Source organism: Misgurnus anguillicaudatus, chromosome 16, assembly GCF_027580225.2.
Source record: "Misgurnus anguillicaudatus chromosome 16, ASM2758022v2, whole genome shotgun sequence".
Classification (NCBI taxonomy): domain Eukaryota; kingdom Metazoa; phylum Chordata; class Actinopteri; order Cypriniformes; family Cobitidae; genus Misgurnus; species Misgurnus anguillicaudatus.
This window is the reverse complement of record NC_073352.2, coordinates 29,751,145-29,777,811: the sequence shown is the minus strand read 5'-3', so window position 1 is coordinate 29,777,811 and position 26,667 is coordinate 29,751,145. Positions and strand designations below refer to the sequence as shown.

Here is a 26,667-nt window from a genome sequence, read left to right as displayed (position 1 = left end):
CTCAACGTCTTGCTAATGCATTGGCGACGTTTCCTGAAGTCTTTTGCATCCTACATGCTTGAGATGCCAAGATGTCAAAGTCTGCAATGAAATGTCCGAGATCTCGATATGAACCCGAACCTTTTGCAATTGTATTTAATGATGGTAATGGCACAGAACTCACACACGTCAGCTTCGGCAAGTCTCTGAAGCTTTATAAGAGCAATAACAACTGGTCTTTCTGATTTAAAAAAATGTTGTGTGCTTTTATTTATGTTTCCTAAAGGATTAAATGTTGTAATTGAAATTAGTGTTGTGGTTTCACGAGGATCAGTGCAGGAGAATGGAAAAATAAAGCCGTAGAGAGATGTAACTGAGCTCATGGGAGAGTTGGATTCCTCTCAGCGCTCGGTTTAATGTCGTCTTCCTGTCTGAGCTGTCAAAGACAGAGTGCTTTAATAGTTTAGACTAAATCCAGTGATGTAATATGAACTACAGCGACTGCTAACACAGCTTCACTTCGAGAGGAATCTGCATATTTACCATTCCACACGTCAGGTGACCCGACCTCAGCGTGCAAGAAAAACAGTGAACTCCGAGGACGAGCTACACAGGAAATGAATTTCATTTCTAAAGTCTGAATTCTGTCACAGAACATCAGTATTTCAGATCGTTCCCTTCCTTTCGGGTTGATTAAAATCTATCTAGCGCTTCAGAAACACGTCAAACGTTGCGCATCGTCTGCTTTGGACGCTGTCGACGTGTCTAGAGGTGGAGCCAAAACAAACCCGCCCATACTTTTGCTAGCCGAGATCAATCAACATATATGACACGTTTCATGTGCAGAGACGGCCCCATCGGTATGCTGATTATTTGTATAGACCTCATGACTTACGTTTGACTTGTTTTTAGACATTTATTTCACTCAAATGTCCGCCAGAGTTTATGTAGGAAAGCGTCTGGCACGGCCGACCGGTATTCCAGAAGGAATCTTTACCTCGTCCGCGTCGGTGGCTGTTAGCTGCATTATCCTGAAGCCGTCGCTGATGTTCTCCTGGATGGTGACGTCTAGAATGTCTGTGGGAAACACCGGAGGGTTGTCGTTCACATCCTGTAGGGTGATCTCAACCTGAGAAAGAGAGAAATTTATTAACATCAACATCATTCGGCCTCCCGTAGTCACTGAAAACCCCATAAATAATGTAGTGATATTTATTTTACTGTCATTAACAATAAATCCACATATGGATTCATTTTGGCTACATGTCAGTGCTACCATAGAGACAAATAACTTGGTCTTAGTGTCGTTCACATCATTTACATTCCATCCGAGCCCCCATCAGTTTTATTCTCACAAAAAAAACACTAGCACAGCAGCCAGCTCCCAAATCTCACACTTCATCCGAAGAAGTTTAATATCTGCCACATTTAAAATCATAGTTGTGAGCGGAAACCCAGTTTTAGAAACACCAAAGGATGAGTTTTTAAAATATAGTGTTATACAGTATCTGGAACGCCAACACCCCACAAGGAGAAATTTTGCCCAAAGGTACATCTGATCCGGTGCGCTCAGTAAATATCCAGTAAACAAACAGCTTACTCTAAACCATAACAGGACTTTCTTTGCATTCTGTGTTTGTTTCAATGTCTAAATGTGATCATAACACGCATATCAGCATCTTTATGAACTCACGCGAGTTTCCTTTCAAATGAGTCCACCTTCATCTCAACCATCAACTCCATTGTGGAACCACAGAACATTTCAATTCATTTTCATTCAAACAGACATTTAATACCAGAACGAGATTTCTGCACATGGGAAAGATGTAATTAAATTAAAAAGAGTGAGAAATGTATTTACACCAAGTCACGCCGTATAGGGTAACTGTGAGATAATAATGTTGGTGTATTGTCTCTCTTAATTGGGTTGCCAAATAAAGCTTCATGAAATATTGATTTGAGTGTAAATTTTTTAATTATTAATTAGAAATTAGAAAAGGAATGTGGTGTGATATGAGACAGTGGCATGCAGTATAAAGGCAAAGATGAAGTATAATGGAAATGTCAATTATACCATTTAGGGCTGAGCGATATGATGGTGTATTCCGTTACCGTGAAATAAAAAGTTTTCTGAACTTTAAGCAAGACAAAATTTGCGTTTATATCAGGACATGTGCGTTGCTGGAGCGATGTACATTGACGCGTCATTTGCTTATAACACAAACATCTCTGATCAGAAAGACAAGAAAGAGACAGCTCGTTGGTGTTTTAAGCCCTCAACGGAGCCTTCAAGACAGTGCTGCCTGGAAGGCACTCCCCGTGCCCCGAGCATTTCAGCCAATCACAGCACTGGCGCTAGATATCGAGCCTTCCACCAGCTTCTGGCAGTTCGAGCTCACCATTGGTCAGGTAAGTAGCGCAGATATGGTAAGATAGGAATGTGACTATATTTGAATTCAGCTCGAAATGTTTCGAGCGTTTAAGTGACGTGTTCCGCGTTTTCACGTGTCCGTGGCACGACTTTCATGTATTGGTTACTCAATTGTTTTTCCTATTTTCTTAACATTGTTGCTTGGGAGTGGGGTTGGAACGACTTTCTGTTACATAAAATGACATCCTAACCCAACTCTAACCAGATGAAAACCACAAATCTAACCCCAATCCCAAGCGACAATTTGAAAAAAGGAAAAAAATTGAGTAACCAATACGTGAAACTGGCACGAAAAAGAAAGTCGTGCCAGGCACACGTGAAAACGCAGAAACACGTCACTTAAACGTTCTAAACATTTTGAGCTGAATTCAAAAACAGTCACATTCCTATCTAACCATATCTGTGCTACTCACCTGACCAACGGTGAGCTCAAACTGCCAGAACCTGGCGGAAGGCTCGATATCTAGCGCCAGTGCTGTGATTGGCTGAAACGTTCCGGGGCGGTGAGTGCCTTCCAGGCAGCGCTGCCTTGAAGGCTCTGTTGAGGGCTTAAAACACCAACAACCGAAGAGACACATTTAAGGTCTAATAGAAAGTAAAGGGCGTCAAGACCTTAAAACAGACTTTATGGTCATCACCTATCTAGAGCTCCGTCTTTCATTTTACATATTGGCTATTTTTATGTACTGTATGCATAAATACAAAGCACAACGAATGCATACTATAGCTTTAATAGTCTATAAAATTCTCAACTAAAAACAATATATCTTCTTGGCATTTTCACCTTAACACTAGCATTAACTCTTCCATATTTTAACACTGTGGTGAGCAATAATTTAAAAGCTGATATTCGCGAAAGACGCGATATGGGCGGTGCGTTTGCCGTGAAAACACGCGCTATTCGCCTCAAACGCGTCTTCGCCCAAGTTGAAAATATTCAACTCAAGCGAACAATTCGCATGACACGAATTTAAATCCCGCGAGTAATCTAGAGCGGGCAACCCGATGCGATCGCACGCTTCGCGTTTCGTGTAAACCCACAAAAGGCATTCATATCTTTGACTTCATGATAGCTAGCACTTCCATTAATTTAATGCAAACATATATTTTACATCAATACAATTTAATATGATTAAGTTCTGGATTCTTACTGTTGTGTTTGGTACAATGAAAGTAAAATGATTAGTTTGTGCTAGTTTAATCTCAGTTTTGTTTTGAATTCTGGCTATATCAATGTCTTTCATTAAATGTAAAAAATCGTACTCCTCTCCCAAAATGTCCTGGAAATGCTAAAAAACCTAAACGACAATGAGACTAGCTGTGTTTTTATTAAAGAATTGCGCAAAACTTTAGCGCTATAGAGGGAATGCATTGACGTCACTTTTCAACATGACCACGCGAGAGCTCGCCCGGTTGAGTGCGGTTGAGTGGCAAAACGTGCAGAAAAATGGCTGGTTTTCATAGGGGCTGCTGCGAAAATGCCAGTAAAACTGACTATTATCAGCTTAAATTAAATTTAGTTGGACTTGAGGTAGACAATACTTAGTTACATTAGTTACATTTTCCAAGCATCTATGCTTTATTAGGATGTTTTTATTGGGAAAATTTTTACTTTACACATTCTAAAGCATTTAATCATATTGTGTATTCTTTAATATTGCATATTAAAATTTATTTAATTCCTAGTTACATTAAAATTGTGTACTTTTACTTGAGTAAAAGTACGTTAATGTACTTAAATATTAAATGTAAAACAAACACGTGTATTTATGAAATGTAACAAAATAAAAATTATGATAATATGCTTTGGAATGTATGTTGTCCAGAGAAAAACACAAATAAAATACAAATACTTGAAAAATACGTTTAAGTATAAAGTGAAACCTCCGCTTGACAGTGACCCTAGCAACTTTTCAACCCACCTGTGGTCTGTAGACGTTGGCATGAACGATCAATTTATTTCTCCTTTCTGTGGTTTTTTGGCAGTCTGTAAAACGATAGTTCCGAATTCTTGTTAATCTGTTAGTACAGTTTATCACACAGCTTTTCCCATTTCGACGCGTTTTTACCGTGTTTTCACCGAAGTCACGCTGTACTCAAATGCTACCGCTCTGTCTTTTGCCACTCACTGTGGGCGTAACCGCAGTCCGTCTCACAGACGGTGACGTCATATACATTCCCTCTATTCCTCTAAATCTCAACAAAAAATATTGCAAAATGATTAGTTTCCATTAACAACCTGATCTCACAAATGTCCATGGTATAGTGGATTTTGCTCATTTATCCGTACCACAGACTTTCTTTTCCGTTTCAGTTTTACTTATTGGTTACTCAATTGTTTTTCTTATTTTTAAACCATTGTCGCTTGGGTTTGGGATTAAATTTGGGGTTTGGGTTAGAATGTTACTAACTATTGCTTTTTTGAATCGCTTTTGGTGTATTTTGATGTCATGTGCTTGTCAGTTTGTGTACACGACATGAAGTCAAACACACCTCACAGCTACTGATACTGGTTTCCCTTTTTTACAGCTCATAAAAATATAAGTAACATTAACTGTCTCCACTAATCAATCATTTTTAATATTAGAACTTTTGAAATCTGGACTTTGATGCCACATTGTACAGTAAGGAGGTCATTACAATATAAAAAAATGAGTGCTTTAAATAAAGTTGGTACATTTAATGAACCTGTTTAGATATTGTAAAAATACACCTGGTTGTGCAGTATTTTATGTGCTTTTTTCTGGCCCTTCCCCAGCAAGGATCTTTGCACAACACTGATATAACAACACTAAATTGGCACAAGTCCTGTATGTAGGACATCAGTCATCACGGTAATTAGTCCAATCATAACTCAGTATCTCAGTAGATTCTTTGAAGTTTTAGACCAAACAGTATTGAGTGGTTCCTATAAACATTCAAGAAAAACTTAATTTTCCATACATTGCACACAATTCTCATATAGTAGCTAGATTATGATCCATAAGTGCATGTACTTAATGCTTCATAACATAAAAGTAAGCAGTATTCATAGTATGGAAGCTACAAAAAGTCAACGATTTATGGCAGGATATACACAGATCTAATACTGGCAACAATTTCCATGGGATTCTTGTATATGTGTATTTTTCCTATGTGGGTTTAAGATCCTTTGGCTTCTCGCAAGCTCTAGAACTTTCCTACACTTTTAAAAAGCTCTCAGCTTGGAACAGAATGATCAAAAAGAGAGAGATTTGGAAACGCACAGGTCGTAAAGTGAACAATCGCACACGTTCTGGATGCAGGAAACTCAAAGCATTAATCATTGTTTTGGACACTATGGGTTCCTGCGTGTTTGCATGTTGTTTTTCAGAACAGAACAGAAGATGGAAACGTAAGATCCAAATGTTTCGTGGATCCCAAAGAATATCATCTATTAAACGTTAACACCACAGATGTTGTTACAGGAAACATTCAACATGTCCAACCTGCAAAAGGTCTTTCTGCATGAAGCCAAATTACTGTGATTTTTAGCCGGAGCTTTTGTGAGATTGAGTTTCCCCTCATTAGTGAATCTGTAGCTCATTAGCAAACCCCTGTGACTAACATTCATGAATATAAATCAGTTATCTGCGTCTTTCGTTTGGAGACTGGAAAGACTTTGACCTCCATTCGGAGGTGAAAAGCTGATTGTTTTCACACCAGCGTGGTCCTCACGGTTCAGGTGCCAAGAATAACGCAAGAAAAGAAGAAATATCTGTCTGCGCAGCGCCGTCCTCCGTTCTGACCGCGTGGCCGGGACGCGCTAAAGTCAACAAACGATGAATATTTATGCTGGGCGGCTCGACTCTGATGTGTAAATAATCCGGAGGCATCATCAAGAGGGACGAGAAATAATTGCACATGCTGATGTGAGTTTATTTTACCCACAATCCCCAGAGAGAACCATATCAAAACACAAAGTGCGAAAAAAACAGGAAATGAAGAGGACAAGCAGGAAAACCAAGCGCTTTCTAATGGGAATATACACAGGTGAAACACATCACTTCAGCACACACACCGACAGATTGAGTTTCCATTCTCTGGGTCTCACTTTCACCCGCTCATAGCCCGTTTGACTCTATTATTAAACACACACACAGTCTATGGTGTGTGCTGTAGTATTTGGCTGAAGTTACAGTGAGGTGAGCTTAAGTTCAGTACAGTTGATTATTCCGAGCAAAATAACTTTAAATGTTTATTTTTCAGTTTGAAAATATTATCTCTTTGGTGACATTGACATACAAACTACATTTCTAAATGTCTGAACTAAAGTCACACGTTTATATTTGTAGCAATAGCCAACACTACATTGTATGGGTCAAAATGATTTTTTTATGCCTAATATCATTAGGATAATATATCAAAACTTTATTTTCGTGAGTGGATGCAGTTGCTAAGGACTTCATTTGGACAACTTTAAAGGCGATTTTCTCAATATTAAGATATTTTTAGTGCATCATCAGAATCCAGATTTTCAAATAGTTATATCTCAGCCAAATATTGTCCTGTCCTAACAAACCATCCATCAATGGAAAGCTTATTTATGTAACTGTATAAATCAATTTTAAAAAATGTACCCTTATGATTGGTTTTGTGGTCCATGATCACAAATGACCTAAATGTGTAACCATCTTGATTTTTACAAGTATGTCTCCCATTTATTAATATATATTTTATATATTTTAAATTAAACCGTCATGCAAATGTAACCATTTAAAGAGTCTTAACATTAGAGATGTTCTGATACCATTTTTCTCTTCCCGATACCAATTCCAATACCTGATTCATATATATATATATATATATATATTGATTTAAAATGTACTATAAATAAATAATATAATCTCTTCAAAACCAAAAAGTCTGTTAAATAAAAACATTAGAGATGTTCTGATACCATTTTTCTTCTCCCGAAGCCACCACAATGTAGTGAAATAAGAAATGTGTTCGCTATGCAGCTTTAGCGTTAGTGATAGCGGGCATAACTAGGTCTTGTTTAAAGAAATGGTATTGGATCGGTACATTGGGTTCCAGTACTTGCAGATTCAGATTCCAGAAATTTTTGTGGTATCGGCCGCATTTCCGATACTGGTATCGGAATCGGTACAACCCTACTTAACATATTGAATAACAAGAGCAAACTTTAATCATTACATACATTTTTAAGTTTCAAAATCAATTTCAAAACAGCCAAGGAGAAATTTTTCTCTTTATTCAAACTTCTGTCAGCAGGCGGCCGTTCTGAGTATTAATGAATCCTACAGAGCAGTTTGAATGGTATTATGGAAACCCAAATATGACCTACCCAAATATGAATCATGACCTCATCATTAATAATGTTACAAAATAAAGTCAGTGGTCACAGCCTTGATTCTTGGGATCACTATATGCAATACGTATCAGTTTAGTGCTCAAACGCACACAATCTCACACCTCATCATACAAAAGGTGCTTCATGAAAATCAAATGATTTCACTCTTTGGAACACTCTTTCAGATGAACAGCAGAAAATTTTTTACCACGGCAGGAAATTATAAAGCTTTGAAATAGGCGTTAACAGTTTACATCAGTGAACGCAGACTTTGGATCAAAAGCTAGCAGTGGACATAAAGAGCATTTTGGCTTCTTTGAGCTTATGTTTATTTGTGACACAAAATATCCTCAAATCACCTGTCTGGTTAAACAGGAAATGATATGAAAATAAGACAATTAAAACGTATATTTATATGGATTCAAACCCTAGCATACACACATTCTGATAAAATGTATGCCTTGTAATGCACTGTAAGACGCTTCGAATAAAAGCATCTGCCGAATGCATAAATGTAACGATAACGTATATAGTAGTGTGAACTAGTCAATAAGGTGTCAATAGGATTGTACTTAAAGTCGCCATGAAACGGAAGTAGCGATTGCCTTATTTTCCCCGTGGTAGTAATAAGGCAGAAATAAGGCAGGGCTGGATTTGAATTTGTCCATCGAGATCTGATTGGATCGTTTGAAGTTGGGTCGTGTTGCTAATTGCTAATCGCTGCGATCTTCTCCCGGACCCCGCCCACCAGCCATACTTATGACCGGAAGTGAAGAGAGATCATTTTGAGGAGGGGATAATATTTGAATTTTTGATTAAAGATTATGAGCACACACAAATTTTTTAAAATTAATGAAGCTCACATTTAAGTTTTATTTGTTAATAATACCACAATAATAATAATAATAATAATAAAAAAAAAATATATATATATATATATATATATATATATATATATATATATATATATATATATATATATATATATATAGTTTTTCATTTCAATTTCATTGCGACTTTAAAATGCTGTATTCATAGTAATATTCAAAAAGCAGGAAGTAATGAGGAAATAAACCAAAATGTTGTTGCCAATTGTTGCGGAAGTGAAGAACCAAAAACCATGTAAATTAGTCAGATAACGCCACTCATCAATCCGCACAGAAAGCCGTGTGTCTGAGATTGAGCTCATTCTTCAAAGTAAATCTGTTTATCATTATTTCCTTTTAGACTGGGTCATTCCAGACACCTGTGATACACACACACACAGCAGAACCTGAGAAACACTAGAATTGCTTGTCTGCATGTTTTTGCTTTTTTTTGTGTGGTGAAAATTCAACTCTGTGAACTTCACAACAGCTGAATCCTGAGAGAGACAGAGAAAGAGATTAAAGACAGTGGACAGACATAGCTGCTACAGTTGTCTTATCAACTAGGTCTATTTTTTATTATTTAATAATAAATAATATTCATATTTGATGTCTAATTTTCCCCTCAAAGAATAAACATCTACGGCAATCAGGGGCGTCATGCACCAATTTTTTTTAAGGGGGCACAGTGTGCACAGCTCACAGAAATTTGTGCATACACAGACATCAAAGGAAATATATTATAGAGCTTACAGTCTTTTCCATGACACCTACATTTCTAACATTCTGAACGCCCCCTGCCTTCATGCAAAAACCTCCAAAATAAAAGTGTTGACTAACTTTCATATTAAATACTATTCAATCGGAATAATTACATATTGGCATTATATTTACATCTGAAATGGCATGTTTTGTTTATTTAAGTTTTGTTTAATGACTTTTTTAATTGTGTCATTAATGCATTTTGCACAACAACTGCATTATCCTATGAAATCAATGTAATTTTAAATCCATAAAGTATATAAACAACAAAAATAACATAAGCTATAGCCACGTGATTGATTTTAATGTCCAATAATAATTTAAAAAATATGTTTAGATAAAATTATTAGAGGAACGGATTTTTGCATTAAATTTTATCTCATATGTGTCAGTCAGCATGTGTGAGTCAGCGCCCGCGTGAACTCTGGCGAACTTTGGCGTTTTACCAAGAAAATGAATCTAGAAATCACTACTAATATAACGTCGAGACTGTCACATTTTAAACGTTCAGGCCTACATTTTCTACACAAAGGAGGTTAACTGCACATTACCGTACTAGGGTTTGGAAATGTTGTTAGCGTTTCTTACACGTTTTAATTCCTCAGATGCAGCAAATGCAGCAGCAACAGCAAAGCTTGTGAGCGCGCTCAGACGCTGATGACGTCTGTGACTGCGCTGACTGCAGCACCTGCCGCCAGAATAAAATAATGTTACATGATCAAAACGGCAAAAATCTCTGAAAAGTGACATGGATGCAGCACAGAATTAATAATATTATGCATATTAAACAGATTAAAAAAAAAGTAACAGATTAATGGAATAACGGCTTCTTTGATTTTGAGGTTGCATGCAAAATCCATTTGGCTCAAAAAACCGAGGGGGCACATGTCCCCTTAGTTTCAATGGGCATGACTCCTCTGACGGCAATGCAAATACTTCTATAATGTGTCATTTAGACATAAAATGAGGTTTCATACCGGACAAGAAGTGCAGTGATGCGTCACATACAGAACAACTCACAGGTATCGCACACCGGACGTGCGTTTTAAGACGACGTTTATGCAACAAAAGGCAGCACTTACTGTATGTTGTACTGTATGTTGGGCAGGGGACGCGCGTCTACTTTTTGAGTTTGTCATTGGACTCTTTTATTGGTTCTAGAAAGCTTTTTTACTCACTGCTGTCACTCCATGAAGCAATAAGCATGTCGTTTATGTTTGTTTGCCTCTTTGCTGGCTAACTTCCGGGTGCTTACAATTGGGAGGAGTTATGCGCTGACATGTTGTTTCATCAACCAGATATTTACACTTGTCCAGTTTCGTCTGAAATGCGTCCCAGACCACCTCCTGAAGTGATTTGAGCGATTGGATTTAAATCGTCTTAAAACCGTCTTAAAACGTTTCGGAGGGCATTTACACCTGGCCTTTTTACAATTGGATAGCTATCCAATCAGAGAAAACACATGAAGTGACCAGGTGTAAAAAGCCCCAGAGTTAAATCTTAATTCAAATCATAAAATTCTAAAGGGTTTAAAAAATGTCTCTCTCTCTCTCTCTCTCTCTCTCTCTCTATGTGCATCAGGCGTTTAACGGGGCAGAAAGCTGATCTGGGTTCAGTCTCAGACTGGAAAATTTTAAAAGAAATGTTGATGCGTTTAACATGAGCGACTCACAAACCTTCCTTGGCCAAAGAGACCATTCCTCTTGCTGAGACTATTCATGGAAAAGAGAGAGAGAGAGAGACAGAAGGGAGGGAAGGGTGAGAGAGAGACAGACCGAGGAAGAGAGACAGACAGAAGGGAGGGTAGTGTGTGTGAGAGAGAGAGAATACACACAAAGCAAGTGAAGTGTCTTTCAGTACGTGTGGACAATGTGGCTCGTCTGTTTCTTGTCAGAAAAGAGTCGTTTATCTTCATTAGGACGAGTGTTTCATGCTCTTCAGTTTAGCAAAGAAAACTCTTTAATTTAATAACTATATTCCTCTCTCATCTGATTAGAACAGCAGACTCTCTGTGTCTGTCATTCAACACAAAACACAAAAAGTTTCGAGACACACACACACAATTGTGATGGTGATTTCTGTGCGTGACCCGTCAAGTTGTTTAATTGCAAACATGATGTTGATGACGTGAATGGTATGTGATCCTACTACAAATGTTAAGATATTAAAATTGTCGACTCTTGAATTTCTTAATACACATTCCTGGTGGTTTTGTTATTGATTCATCAATGAACTTTGTTCCTAAGAGGAAAACTATTTGTCTTCCTAATCTTCATTCCTTTTTCATATACAAAACAGACGGAGAGTGTTGAGCCACAAAGAGCGAGGAGGTGAGAGGTTTTTTCCTCATGTGACCGGGTCACCCCGCAAAAGTGACTCCTATCTTCAGAATGAGATGTTTTGTGTCTCTTTGAGTCTTTGTGTTTTCATCATTTACACCCTTCAGAACATCATCAGCAACCCACAGTACTGAGGCCGTTTCTAGCTGTCTGTCTTTCGAACAGTGAGACAGACTCTTTGTTTCTCACGAATAGAGGAAGAAGAATCTGTGTGAATCTCTTTTAGAGACATTAGCCATGAACGCATTACTATGGTAGACTCCACCCTGTCTCTCTCTGTCTTCTGTCTCTCTGCTGTAGATGTTGGGATCAGCGGGGAGGTCAATAGGCGGTGATTTGTCCTGTTAAGAGGTGACAGTCTGGAAGCACCCATGACCCAGGGGTCATGACCTGACCTCAGTCTAGTGTTGTCATTTGTTATTTGACCTGTAGTGTGACTTTGACGTCTTTTTTGAGTTTTTTACACAATTTTATTTGGATTTAAGAAAATTACATTTGGCTATGTTCATGATGTTATAGCACCTAATGGAATTTATCCCTCTTTGGCACAGTTGTCTTTATTATTACATGATAACATTACTGAGGGAAGCAAACAAATTTAATTAACACAATTTAAAACACACTAGACCAGAAAATCAGATCTACGCAATGAAGACAGAACTTCTACTGGACCATCAAAAAGGACAAAAAGATTTCACTGCACACGTCTCGCTGTTCAGACAGACAGATTTTATTGTACGTGTCTTGCTGTTCGACAGACAAACAGATTTTACTGCATGTGTCTCAATGTTCAGACAGACAGACTTCACTGCACGTGTCTCAATGTTCTTCGCGTTGAGACTGATTTCACTGCACACATGATTTCACTGCACTGCACGTGTCTCAATGTTCTTAGCGTTGAGACAGATTTCACTGCACACATGATTTCACTGCACTGCACGTGTCTCAATGTTCTTAGCGTTGAGACTGATTTCACTGCACACATGATTTCACTGCACTGCACTTGTCTCAATGTTCAGACATACAGACTTCACTGCATGTGTGTCACTGTTCAGACAGATTTCACTGCACACATCTCACTGTTCAGACAGACAGATTTCACTGCATGTGTCTCACTGTTCAGACAGATTTCACTGCACGTGTCTCAATGTTCTTAGCGTTGAGACTGATTTCACTGCACACATGATTTCACTTCACTGCACGTGTCTCAATGTTCTTAACGTTGAGACTGATTTCACTGCACACATGATTTCACTGCACTTCGTTTCAATGTTCAGACATACAGACTTCCCTGCATGTGTGTCACTGTTCAGACAAACAGATTTCACTGCACCCATCTCACTGTTCAGACATACATATTTCACTGCATGTGTCTCACTGTTCAGACAGATTTCACTGCACATGTCTCATCGTTTAGACAGACAGATTTCACTGCACATGCCTAACTGTTGAGACAGATTTCACTGCACACATCTCACTGTTCAAACAGACAGATTTCACTGCATGTGTCTCACTGTTCAGACAGACAGATTTCACTGCACACATCTCATCTCAAAACAGACATGATCGTTAATCAAGTTTCACCGATATAGAGATTAAAAATATTTCCCAGGAAAAAAGTAAGTGAAACCGTAACAAACTGCAACACAGCAGTCACACTTAACAACATCTGTGTGTGTTTGTATAAAGTTTTGTGAGGTTTTTGCAGTTCAACAGACCACTAAACGAAAGAAAAATGAAGAAGGAAAAGAAGCAATGCAGGACAAGAAGGCAAATGTTTGTCTATTCTGAGCGTTCCCTCTGCTGTTATGTTTGGCATCAGTGCTAAACTATTCTGCTTTGTCCTGATCGCTGCATATCTCCTCAAACACACAAACTATAATCTGTACTTTTTATGCAGCGCTGGTCAGCACCTAAAAGATACAAATACAGGAAAGCTATAAAATAAATGAATTGTGTGTGTGATACTTGACAAGACAGACAAAAAGCAAGAGAGAGGGCATCATTGCTGCCCCCAAGGGCATTGAATTGGGTAGGGACACAAGGGACGTCCATAGTCCAGCGACCACTGAATTGTCTATAGCAAAAATATCAATTAAACAATTAACCTATACTTCTATTTGTGCATCATGGTATTATAATATTAGAGGAAGTGGTTACAAAAATAATATCCCAATGCCCAAAATGTTAGTATTCCTAGACCCAATTCTCTGTGTACAAAAAAGCAGAAAAAAACAAAGTTTCTTAGTGTCTTTTGTTTTTGAGGTCTCATAATGATACACACATGATCTTAACAGTTTTCACAAGATTCACCCACAGAAAGTCTTTCAAATCTTATGCGGTTTCACTTCAGCTGGGATATTGCCTTAGAAGGCAGCTGCCTATCTAGACAGTAAAGAGTGATACAGCTCACTTGCTTTTGGAACAGAACCTCAGAGGTATGAAGATCTGTCCTCTTCATCAAAACTAAATGGACCAGAAAATTCCACAAACCCCATTAAATATTTGCCTGAAAGAAAGAGAAAGAGGGAGAGACACGAAGAGAGAGAAAGTCAGAGAGAGAGAGAGAGAGAGAAATAGAAAACACGATTGTTTAATTTTACAACCATGTGGATAAACAAAAGAGAGACAGAATGAAAGGAGACGAATGTTCCCTGAGAGACATTTCATTGCTCAGATGTTGCTCTTTCATAGCTCAGGAGACTTAATGGCATTCTCAGTTACGCATGACTGAAGAATCAACTTTGTCTTAAAAATGTCTCCTAAAATTCCTTTGTAGACCCACAAAAATGTGTTGATATATACTAGTAAAATAGAAATATGCATTTAATGTAGACAGCACAGCTCAGATGCTTCTGATTTCTTTCTTTTTTTTTAGATTTGAGTTCAAAGACAAGTTTTTAAATTCCTAAAATAAATATGATGAATGTATTGGGTTAATAAGGCGTAACATAAATGGGTAAACATTTCTTAATAACAGCATTTACAGAGAGACATCGAGATTTCTGTAGCCAGACGACAACCTGTCTCCAAAAGTTATCAGACACTATCACACCTCGTCATCAGACGGAAAGACGAAGGAAAAACGAGATTTGAGTGGTTTTCCGAGCTGGACTCTAGTGAATGTGGGTCTGTAGTGTGGCAGAACTCCGATAAAAATCCACTTTGTTACGGCCGCTTCTAGCCAGGCGTCACTCATGTGAACTGTGATTATTAATGTTTTGAATCAGTTGAGTCAGTCGCACGAAACACTTATGAACAAACTCCAGAAAACCAGAGGTGGAAAGTAGTGAAGTATTTTTTACTTACTAAAGTAATTTTTCAAGTATGTTCTTTATCAGTGTTTTTTTTAAACATACTTAACTACATTCCAAAGCATAATATCATACTTTTTACTCCACTACATTTCATAAATAAAATTGTTGTTTTACATTTATTACTTCACATCCACACGAAGCCAGAGCTTTTTCTTGTTCTAAAAAAAGCCTGTAAACACTGCTTTGTCTCAAGAAATATCTGCATACACACCCCCGGAAACGATTCAAACCAATGTAATTGGTGCTGTAATTCTAAGAGATACACTTAAAACAATAAAGATGACTTGAAGGATGCGCATAAACCTTTTTGTTGTCTATCATCATTTGCTGCTCACCGTAGTAGCAAAGGAGCAGAAAATTTTGCTTTAGTAAAGCTAATAGGCTCACTACCGTCTGCAGCACAAACACAAGCATGTAGTCCGCCATTGTTGTTGTTGCTGTTACGTGACGTAGCAATGTCCAGGGTTCCCACACCTTAGTTAACTTCAAATTCAAGGACCTTTCAAGGACTTCCAGGTCCAATACCCTCAAATTCAAGGACTAAATGTGGGGACACATTTCAAGTGAGAGCAAGGTTACATCGTGTTACCTTTTAAGATACATTGTTACAGTTCCCTTTCCACTGCGGTGACACTTTGGGGACGCCTCCAGGGCTAAGTCCGTCTTAATGTGTATATCAAATTCAACCAATGGTGAGGCTTAACGACAAAGACAGGGTGACACGGGAGCCAGGTAGTATATCGCTGAAATATTGCCAAAGACGGAATTACAGGGAAGTATGGCAAGGGAGATGCAGCGTCTCGTTCTCTTCTCAGGAAACAACAGTTACATACGTAACCCGAGACGTTTTAATGTGTCAAACACAACTATGCAAAAAGGCATTTTGGTATGAATCAACATTCAGAAGATATAAACTTTTAAAGCGAACAGTTTAGCACGTGTGCTTAAAGTCTAGAATTTTTATGATATTATCCTACACTACACAAGGAATAATATGGATTTTTTTTCTTGCATAAAATAGATTCAAGCACTTTCAGTGACCTGTAAGTATGTATGTATATTTTTTCAAAAACTTCCCAGGGCCTTGATTTTTTTCCCAGATTCACAAACTTTCTAGGATTTCAAGGACCCGTGGGAACCCTGAATGTCTAACTAGGGTCGAGACGTTGGCTGATGACATCATCGTATCACAAAATGATACATGTGAAACTGCAAGGCTGTCATGTTCAGATTTATCGACTCTGGGATCCAGTATAAAAAATAGTGGTTTCAGGATACCTAAACGACAAATCCATCTGGACGAAACCCCGTTACTATACAAATTTTTACATATGTAGCTAAAAGCGTCTCAGTGTGGACATGCGCTTAAGTACATTGAAAATCAAGTACTTCCTAAAGAAAAAGCACTACATTTTTTATGTAATTTGGTATTAAGTGAAACTTAATGAAATGTAGTGGAATAAAAAACTATGATTCTATACTTTAAAATGTAGTGAAGTAAAAGTTTTCTGAAGAAAAAATCTGATCAAGTACATGTGAGTAGAGTAAAAATACATTGTCCACCTCTGCAGAGGACTGCATTACACCATTTTACCTCTCTAATGGGGTAATTTGCAAAAATATATATATTTATTTTAGCTACTCAATTTTTCTGAAAATGTGCACTGCACTGTTATCATCTTTGTGATTACTTACCCACAACAATACATGGAGCTACTAATCTCCACACTTACTAATGCATGAAAAGTTATATGTGATGAACAAAAGAGCTTTTATGGTTTCGCTCTAATCTACAGTATCGTATGTTGATAGTTGTAAATCAGAACATTAAAACATTGTCTGAGTTCAATGACTGGGACACACACACACACGCACACACACACACAGTGGTGTGATAAGTCTTCACTCATAAATCCTTTGGATTGGGAATGCTATAGAAATGCAAAGGAAGTGGCTCTTCTTTTCTTTATTTATTCCGTTGTTCGTGTACAGGCCTGGGGGGTAGTTGGGCATTCTCAGAAAGCAGACTTCATTAATTCACACTATTTAAAAGCTGAACGTGTGTGTGGGTCCTTGGCTTCCCTCACACTGACTGAAACAAGAGCACCATCCGTCAGACCTCCATTCACACACTCACCCTTCTGACTATCATCAGACAGAAAGAAACAGACAGACAGAAAGAGAGAAAGACAGATGGACGTGCTCATCCATATCATGCAGAGAAAACAATATTTTCATGCTGAAGTCATTTCATAAAGAAAGAAAGAAACACAATAATGACCCAGATCAAATCTCAGGAAACAAAAATGCTGACCTTAATAATGAATCTTTTCTTTCATACTTTCATAAAAGATTCACTAAAATTTGTTTAAAAAGGCATAAGGACTATAAAAAGGCGATCAGCATAACAGATGATTGTGGGTCAGTTTTCAGAGTTTCGAGTAGCCTCATGTGCGAGTCTATGTTTAATTCCCTACAGTCATATAAACCCTGTAATTATATGGTGAAAGAATGCGGCCCTGGACACCACGTAAGGCGCTTTTTTGTAAAGCGTTACAAAAACCTAAACTAAATTTCACACACAACACAGTAAATCCTGACACAAAACCACAAAGGAAAGACGATGTGAAAAGAGAGCTAGATAGTGTGTAATCTCTTTTCTGAAGGTGTTTGGTTATTAACCCCTAGCTGGACTCTCACAGGAACATCAGAACTGTGAGCTGTAATTACTGATGTTTCAGAATCAAGACCACCAGGGACGACAGTGTCGTCTCTTATGAAGAAAGCATTTGTGTCCCTGAGCTCCTGAATCAATTAAACGTCCTGTATTAAATAGACTGCAGTATCAACACAGCAGTACTGAAATCTATACACAAAAATCTTCGGTGGTGATTCACTACTCAGTTTAAACACTGTAATTCACTACACTACAATTATCTGTTTTGTTTATACTTTTCCTTTCTTTCTTCTTTTACTTTTCATTTTAAAACAAACATACTTTTGTGATGTATGTTTATGTATGATTTTAAACCTGATAACATTATTTAGGCCTTATCTGACCCTGAAGCTTAGTATTTATAAGGCTCTGTCTTTATTGGTATTGAGTAAATCATGCAGTAAATAAACAAGCCTTACTTGCTGTAAAAACATTGCTGGGTTTTTTTAACCCATTTTGAGGTGAAATATAAACATTTTCTGTGTTAATTTAAAGAGCCCCTATGGTCCAAATCACAATTTTACATTTCCTTTGGAGTGTAAGTGTGTATTAGTATGGGAGAGCAAGGCACAAGCTAACGCTTTTTGGTTTTGGCTCAATCATTCAAAAAATATTTGAGTTTGATTAATTTGATTTTTACACAAGCAACACACACATCTCTGCTCCAAATGACCATTTGAAGTTTGTTTCTAGTACTTACCTTTCTAAGACAATTACACCAAACATGATAGAAGTGCAAACGTTACAACTTACCAACTTACTAACGGGGGTAAGTTGTAACACTTGCTAAAAATTAAGTATGCAGGCAAATATTTTAATACTATTTTGTCTATATACTTGAAGTAGATATTGTTTATATATCTGTCTATAATAGACAGGTATCCACACTGTATTTATTCATCCAGCCCTTTTCTAACAATAGTTCAATTATAAATGGATACAAATGTCTAAAAATGTGAGAAAAGCAGCACAATTATGACAAAAAAATTGTATGTGACCCAGTCTGTAATAACCATATTACAGTTTTAAAAATCAAATTCTGAGATAATGAGCATCAAAGTCTGATTTTAGACATTAATTTCATTCATTCATTATGATTTCAATCTTTGATGTAGTCTTATTCAATCAATATTAAAGATATGAACAAAAAATTTTTTTTGATCAGACAGGCACTGTTATTTTGTTGGCAGAAAGCAAATATTCGTGTGTAGCCTATTTAAAACAACGGCAAGAATTACGCTAACATTAGCGGTTTTCATATAGTAAGTGCTGAGGGGTTAACACAGCGTTACATTTAACCCCGTTGGGTCAAAATATTTTCAAGCCCACCAAAAAGTTGCTAAGAGCTGCAGACATATTTCAAAACGATGCTATGTTTTAGTCAACAAGACACTGATTAATATGACATAGCATTGGATTTGGTATTTTACACACCCAACTTAGAAACCGAAAAAAAAAAACATATGATGAAAAAATGTACTTACATGCCACCAAAACACTTATTATTAATTTTATGAAAAAACATTATACATTTCCAATCATTTGCGGGAGATCATCTTTTGGCAGCGTGAAAAAAATACCGGAAAAACAAAAAGCTCAACATTGTGCAAGAATGTGTTACAACTAACCCGCTTTAGTTTTTGCCCCCCACACCCCTACATGTTAACTATATCCATAAGGTACCCAAAAGTAAACGATGACAGAAGTTATTACGTAAATCACTTTTCTTGGACTACAACATACATACGAATTGTAGGCAACAGTTTACTTCTTGGGAATGGTGAGGTAGACAAAACCGACATTATCATAATTCCTCCCGCTTCGGCTCAGCCTGTAAGTTAACTCCTGTTAGAATTGCATTGTGAGTGAATCTTTCAAACATGGTAAGGAGCTACAAATTTCCGGCTGACGTCAGAGGTATTCAGGCAAATCACAACTTAAAGATTAGCTGGCCAATCAGGGACACGGCACTTTTCAAATCGATGAGTTTTGTACAAAATCATTGCGTTTCAGTGAGTTTTTACTTAAAAAAAAAAAAAACATTCGTTCGTCAAATTCTGTGTAATTAAACCTCAGAAAAATAAAGCTAAAAAATCTTGGGTTATTTTCAACCCAGCGTTGGGTCAAAAAGGGACGATGGGATAAATTAACCCAGAAAATGTTTATATTTGATCCAACAATGGATTAAAACAAACAACCCATCCATTTGGCCCAGATAGTGGTGAAAAAATAACATTGGCCACATTCAATTCTGTGTTCAGTTTTTTTAATAGTGCTGTTATGTCTAACTTACCACACTCACTACAGTAAGAACTGCGGTTCTTTTTTAAGGATTAGATTGGCGATTGGATCTCAGACAAATAAACAGAGCACAGTCCAACAGGTAAACATCATCATGTTATAGATCTGTGCAATCGTATAAATGGTGAGCACAGAACTGAATTTGTCTGTGTGTGGTTTCCATTAGCAGCTTTAAGATCTGCCAGGAATGTGATGTTAGGAAATGTGTTGTGTGTTTATGTTCTGAGCTCAAACACTACAAAAGCAGGAAACTCAACAGACCCACAATCAGTGCCTATAGTGTCTGTTAAAAAGGTCTGCGACCAAAGTGAATGTATTGCACAGAACCTTTGTCTGTGAGAGAGCGAGCATGCAAGATTTGTCTCTCTTTCATTGTTCTCCTGAAATCAAATTCCTTCAGTATAAAGTAATCATTAAAGCTACAAAAAGAAGTGATCATATCCTACAGTTTTTTTTTTACGGTCAGAACTAGTTTTTAATAGTAATTGGAAAAAATCTCTGTGCCAGTAAAGCTTAAAGTAGTTTAAGCAAACAGCCTTGCAAAGAAGCATAGTTTATTGGACTCGTACATGTCAATGCATCTTCTAGGCTACATACAACATTTTCCTTTGTATGCGTAGGTTGCGCATGTGTAAAGTATGAGCGCTTACAAAAAACGGAGGTGCGCGTACAATGCGCGCATATTATTCTGATGACGAAATCTGCTTCACACACACTGTACGCGGATGCACACCTATGTGTAAAAACAAATCTATAGGGGAGAGCGGGGGCACAAGCTAATGCTTTTTGGATTTGGCTAAATCATTTTGAGTTTGATTAACTATATTTTACACAAGCAACACACACATCTCTGCTACAAATGACCATTTGAAGTTTGTTTCTAGTACTTACCATTCTTTGAAAATTACACCAAACATGACAGAAGTGCAAATGTTACGACTTACCCCATTGGTGGGGTTAATTGTAACAGGCAGGGGGTTAGTTGTAACACTTGCTAAAAATGAAGTGTTACGACAAAAAATTAAGTATCCACACTATTCATCATTCATCTAACCGGGTGATTCTCACGAAACCATTGAAACACCACGGCACTAATGATTTTAGCTTTAAAATGTGTAATATAATAACATTAAAAAGCATCAGAATTAACACAATACTGTGTTCTACCTTGCACAATGTGTGATTTCAACATAAGAATTTATAATTGTAAATTTTATCTCATTTTCTGCTGAAATTCTCATTACCGCAATGTGTCCGGCCGTGTTTGAACATGCGTCATGTTGTAATTTAATCAAATTAACACAAAAATATTAAGAAAAAAAATAAATGGATGTTTTGCTAGACTACTTTAGATGACAGAAAAAATATTTACTGAATATTCATGTATAATAATAATAATGAAGAAAAATTAGGAAAATGATGTGTCAATGCCTGATGTTCTCATCCTCCGCAACACTTTTTGAGAACAGTTTAAGCACACATACAGAATTTTAATAGTGTTTGATTTTGAGTGACCAAGCACATGGACCAGTTACTTCAAGATGGCTACCAGGTAAGATCATTTTTTTACAGTTAATTTGAAATATTGTCTTGTCAGAATGCTTACACGACATTTTGATTATCATTACCGCAACAGATGCTTATTAAATGTTAATTTAATTAATAGAAACATAATACTTTGATTTTAAATGCATGTGCAGAATCTCCAAATTATGTTCTTTCAGGTTTGTCATGTCATTTTGAAAATATGTCAGTGTTGATGTTTTCTGACTGTTGCGGTAATGATATTTTTTAGGACTAATTTTTTAAATTATGTTACAAAAAGTGTTGTTATGATAAGTAAAAGTTTTTAAATTAATGTTCCCATTTACTCCAGACTTTGTTTTTCAATGTCTGGTGGGAAAAAAAGTAAATTTAAGCAATTTTTACAATTTCATTCTTGACATTTTTAAAACCAAGTTTTCGTGAGAATCACCCAACCGTAGTTTATTATAAATGGATACAAATGTCTAAATATGTGAGAAAAAGCAGCATAATTATGACAAAAAAATATTTTTATATGTTTAAGTCTGTAAAAACCATACTAAAGTCTCAAAATCAAATTCTGAGATAATGAAAATCAAAGTCTGATTTTAGCCTTTCATTTCATTATGATTTTAATCTTTTACATGACCTTATTCAATCAATATTAAATATATGAACAAAAATACATTTTGACACAATTTTTGATAAGACAGGCACATTTATTTTGCTGCCAGCCGGCTATCATTCGTGTGTAGCCTATTTAAAACAACCGCAAGAATTACGCTTACGTTAGCTGTTTTCATATCGTTATGCTGAGGGGTTAGTTGTAACACGGCGTTACAACTAACCCCGTTGGGTTAAAATATTTTCAAGCCTACCAAAAAAGTTGCTAAGAGCTGCGGACATATTTCAAAATGATGCTATGTTTAGGTCAACAAGACACTGATTAATATGACATAACATTGGTTTTGGTATCTTACACAGAAACTTAGAAACGGAAAAAAACCTGATGAAAAAATTTACTTACATGCCACCAAAACACTCTTATCAATAATAAAAAACATTTTATCTTTCAATAAATTTGCGGTAGACCGTCTTTTGACAGCATAAAAACAATACGGGAAAAACAAATTGCTTAACCCTGTGCAACAATGTAAACGTTCCGTGTTACAAATTAACCCCGCATTTTTGCTCTGCGCACCCCTAACTTCTGCTGTTGCTACTTTGAAACTTGTGTATATAAATGATCTCACACAGTCCCGTGATGAAGTAGGTAAAACATCTAAATTGAAGTTGTTGCTGTAATAAAGCGTGGATGAGAACTCCATTAAGTCTCTTTCAAAGCTATGAAAGATCAACAAAATGTTCCTAAGGGTCCATCCTGGGAACTGTCTTACCCATTTCTGTGGATGTTAACGTGATTAATTCTGGGCTCAGTGGAGCACGTGAGCACATTCCAGAGTGAGTCTGTCCCTGATACGAGCGCCGTGTTTGGGCTGCAGGTTCCCCCTGGTGCCGCAGCGGACATCAAACGCGTTCACAGCCATTTACAGTCACACACTGGTGGAGATCAAGCCCCCCTCTGTAGGAGATAACTTATTCACAGGCATGACATGAACAGCTCTCCCTAAGAGGTCAAAGGTCGGGGAAGCCTCCTGCTCTAAACCCTGGGAGCTTTGAGGTCAGGCGGCATCCAGTGGAGTTACAGTGACAGCGGGTCAAAATTATAACAACAAAAACTATAAACTGGAAAGTTCAATTGTTTGGACACATTATTTGATTTTTTTTCAAATCAGATTTTGATTCACATAGAGGCGGTTTCCCGGACAGGGATTAGCTTAACCCAGGACTAGGCCTTAGTTTAATTAGGAAATATAGCTAGTTTTAACAAACATGCCTTACTAAAAACATTACCTATGTGCATTTTGAGGCAAAACAAAGGGCACTGGTGTATTTTAAGATATGTCAGTTCAAGTTGTTTTCAGTTTGGACAGCTCTTAATAATGTTTTAGTCTAGGACTAGTCTAATCCCTGTCCGGGAAACCGCCCCATACAGTATAAATTCACTGCTTTGAATTAAATATAAAAAGCAGATCGATTGCTCTCATGCACGCAGCACACCAAACGCAAAGCATCGCGTTCCTCATTCTAGATTACTCGTGGGATTTATCTTCGTGTCATGCGAATTTTTGACTTTCAGTTAGCTGAATATTTTCAACTTGCGCGAAGACACGTTCGAAGGGCAAATAGCACATATTTTCGCAGCAATCACACCACCCAATTTGTGTCATTCGCATTGTCCTGCGCAAGTTTGTGTCTTGGCATTGACATTGTATGCAATCTACTCGCGCATAACGCTGAATTCGCGTTTGGTGTGTACACCCCATTAGAAGAATTTAAATGTTTAACCTCCTGAGACCCGAGCTTTAGCTTGTCTTTTTTTCAGATTTCTTCCAGCTATTTCGGGGTTAGGAAGAACCAATAAAAATAATAACCAGATATTTTTCTTTAAACATGAAGCAGTAATTGTCCACATTTGTGTACAACAGGTTCCAGTTACACAGAATTAAGTATTATGTGGAAACAACAAATGTATGTGGACATCCAGGTCTTAGGAGGTTAAGTTCCTATTGAGATATTTTACTATTTATTATGGCAAATAATTTCTGAACAGTGCAACACACTGGGATCGCTATTAAACATCTGGAGAAGACACAGTGGATTAGCTAGGTCATCTCAGAAGAGACATTTGAGAAGATGAAGTATCAAAATATAAAGTCTCCATTTGATATTTGGCTTATAATTTAATCTTCTTTATAAAAATAGTGTATTTAAAAAATGAAAATTCATTCATCATTGATCTCACTGCTATCTAGGAGGAAGAATCAAAATATTAAAGAGAAATGTGACCCAGCCTGTGAAATCCATAATCTCATAATCTAATGATGGGATTTGGAGCATCAAAATTTGATTTTACTCATTGAATTCACATTGATTTCAATCTTTGACATGACCTTACACAGTCAATATTAAAGATATCAAGAAGATTATATTTTCACAGAATGTATGTTATGAGGGATGACTTTAAATCACAAAAAAAATTACTGTGTTTTTACAGACAGGGTCACAAATCATCTGTAATTTTTCTTTCTTATAACATCATTTGTGAAGCATCACTCAATGGAGGTGCAGTTGGGTCATCAGGGTGACACTCGAAGCGTCTGAGAGCAAATAGAGAATTACACTGTGTGTTGACCGGGGGGAAGTGGCACTTCAACTTTACAAGCAACACACACACATACACACATGAAGAAGGACACTGGGGCTAGTGTTCTGTTTAAGGTCTTTGTGTGCACCCTCTCATGTTCCCCTCAATTCACACAATAACACAATACTGCTGCCACAAACACACAAATACAAACACACATACACCTCCATATACTCTTATTCTTCACAGCCCCCATATACCAGGGTCTCTAAATGTCCACATTCAAAATGTTATGTTTAATTTACGTAATGAAAATAAACCATATGTTGGCATATATAAAGATATAGAGTCACTTGACTTTTCATGAACTTAAAACGCTTTTAATCTGTAGGCATTGGTCTTTGAAATTAGCTATGTGGAGAGAAATATTATTGTGGCAAAATATTAATTTCTTTCGTTACAAACTAAATGCTTTTTAAATGAATGACTATGACAGAATATTGAAGAAAAAGCAGCCAATAGGTGTCCAGAATAGATTCGATCTCATTCAATATTATCCAATGCAACTTATAGTGCATAACAAGGTATAAATATTTTTATCAGTAGGCGTGTTTCCTTGGTTTGAACCCATGACCTTTTGCACTGTTAATGCAATGGTCTACATTGAAGATGATAAAAATATTAAAGTTTATTTATTTTTTGTTATAAAATAGTTATTTTGATGGGTTTAATGTTAATCTAAAAAGTAAATAAAAATATTCATTTGCAAATAAGTGACCCTAGACTTAAAGTGTATATTTAATAGACCCTAAAATGTATATTTAATAGAATTTGTATACCATACCACAATCTGTAAAGCTGCTTTGCGACAGTGTAACTGTGAAAAGTGCTATACAAATAAATGTGAATTGAATTTACTGAAACCATAGCAAAAATTGTAATTGTCAAATTATATTAATACACTATAAAAAGCTGGATTATTTTCACCACAGCGTTGGGTCAAAAAGACACAAATCCAAATTTGGGTTAAGTGTCAATGACGTGACGTTAATTATTTTGTGTCCGTATGGTTCAATTAAATGTAAAAGGGTTTAATTTTCAAAATAAATTTGCAGATTACTGCATACATTTTCGTTTTCTCGGACCAAGTCTAAATTTCTGGGTTTATTTCATTTTGAAAGAATTTTTGGGGGATAATTGCAAAAATGTCAATGTGGTGTAACCAGTCTGTGTCAGTTGGTGTAACTAGTATATTTTTTTCAAATTAAAATATAAATATATTCATAAAAATGTGAATTAAAATATAATCATCATTTTATTTTTTTGCATACATTTTTACATAATTTGTAATAATAATAATTTAAGAATATAACATAATTTAGAAAACAGAGCTGTTAGGCATATGCCTGGAAAAATATTACAAAAACGCATTAAAATTTACATTTAAAAATAACTAATAAAATTATATTTTGAAATGATTTTTAATGATTACGCTTACATGCCATCAAGGTGGATAAAATATTTAATATTTCTTATTTTTTGGCACAATTGGCGGTTACACCAATTGATATTTTTAGGTCCATTCAGTCTTAACTTTCATAAAAATGGTGCAAATGTAATTTTGTTTTGCATAAAATCAACATAAATACACTATGTGCAATGAAATATACCTGACGCATGCTTTTAAAACAAGTTTTTTTTAAAGATTTTTGAATTTCGTATCTTGCCAAACCATTTTGTCACTGACCCTTAAATTAATCCAGAATTTTGTTAACATTTGACCCAACAAGGGTTAAAACAAAGAAAGAAAATTGTTCCTGTTTATTCTTAGACTCACATATTATGTTGTAAATAAATAAAAATTATGAGTAAACATTGATCATGAATGTTTT

General features: G+C 36.5%; 1 protein-coding gene across 1 annotated transcript in view; it reads right to left on the bottom strand.

Annotated features, from left to right (window-relative positions):
• The window catches only part of fat4 (FAT atypical cadherin 4), a 99,003-nt gene that overhangs the window by 51,929 nt on the left and 20,407 nt on the right, over positions 1 to 26,667 (bottom strand). Inside the window, exon 2 of the mRNA XM_055177466.2 lies at positions 977 to 1,108. Coding sequence (XP_055033441.2) covers positions 977 to 1,108 — 132 coding nt within the window. The remainder of the gene's footprint in view (positions 1 to 976; positions 1,109 to 26,667) is intronic.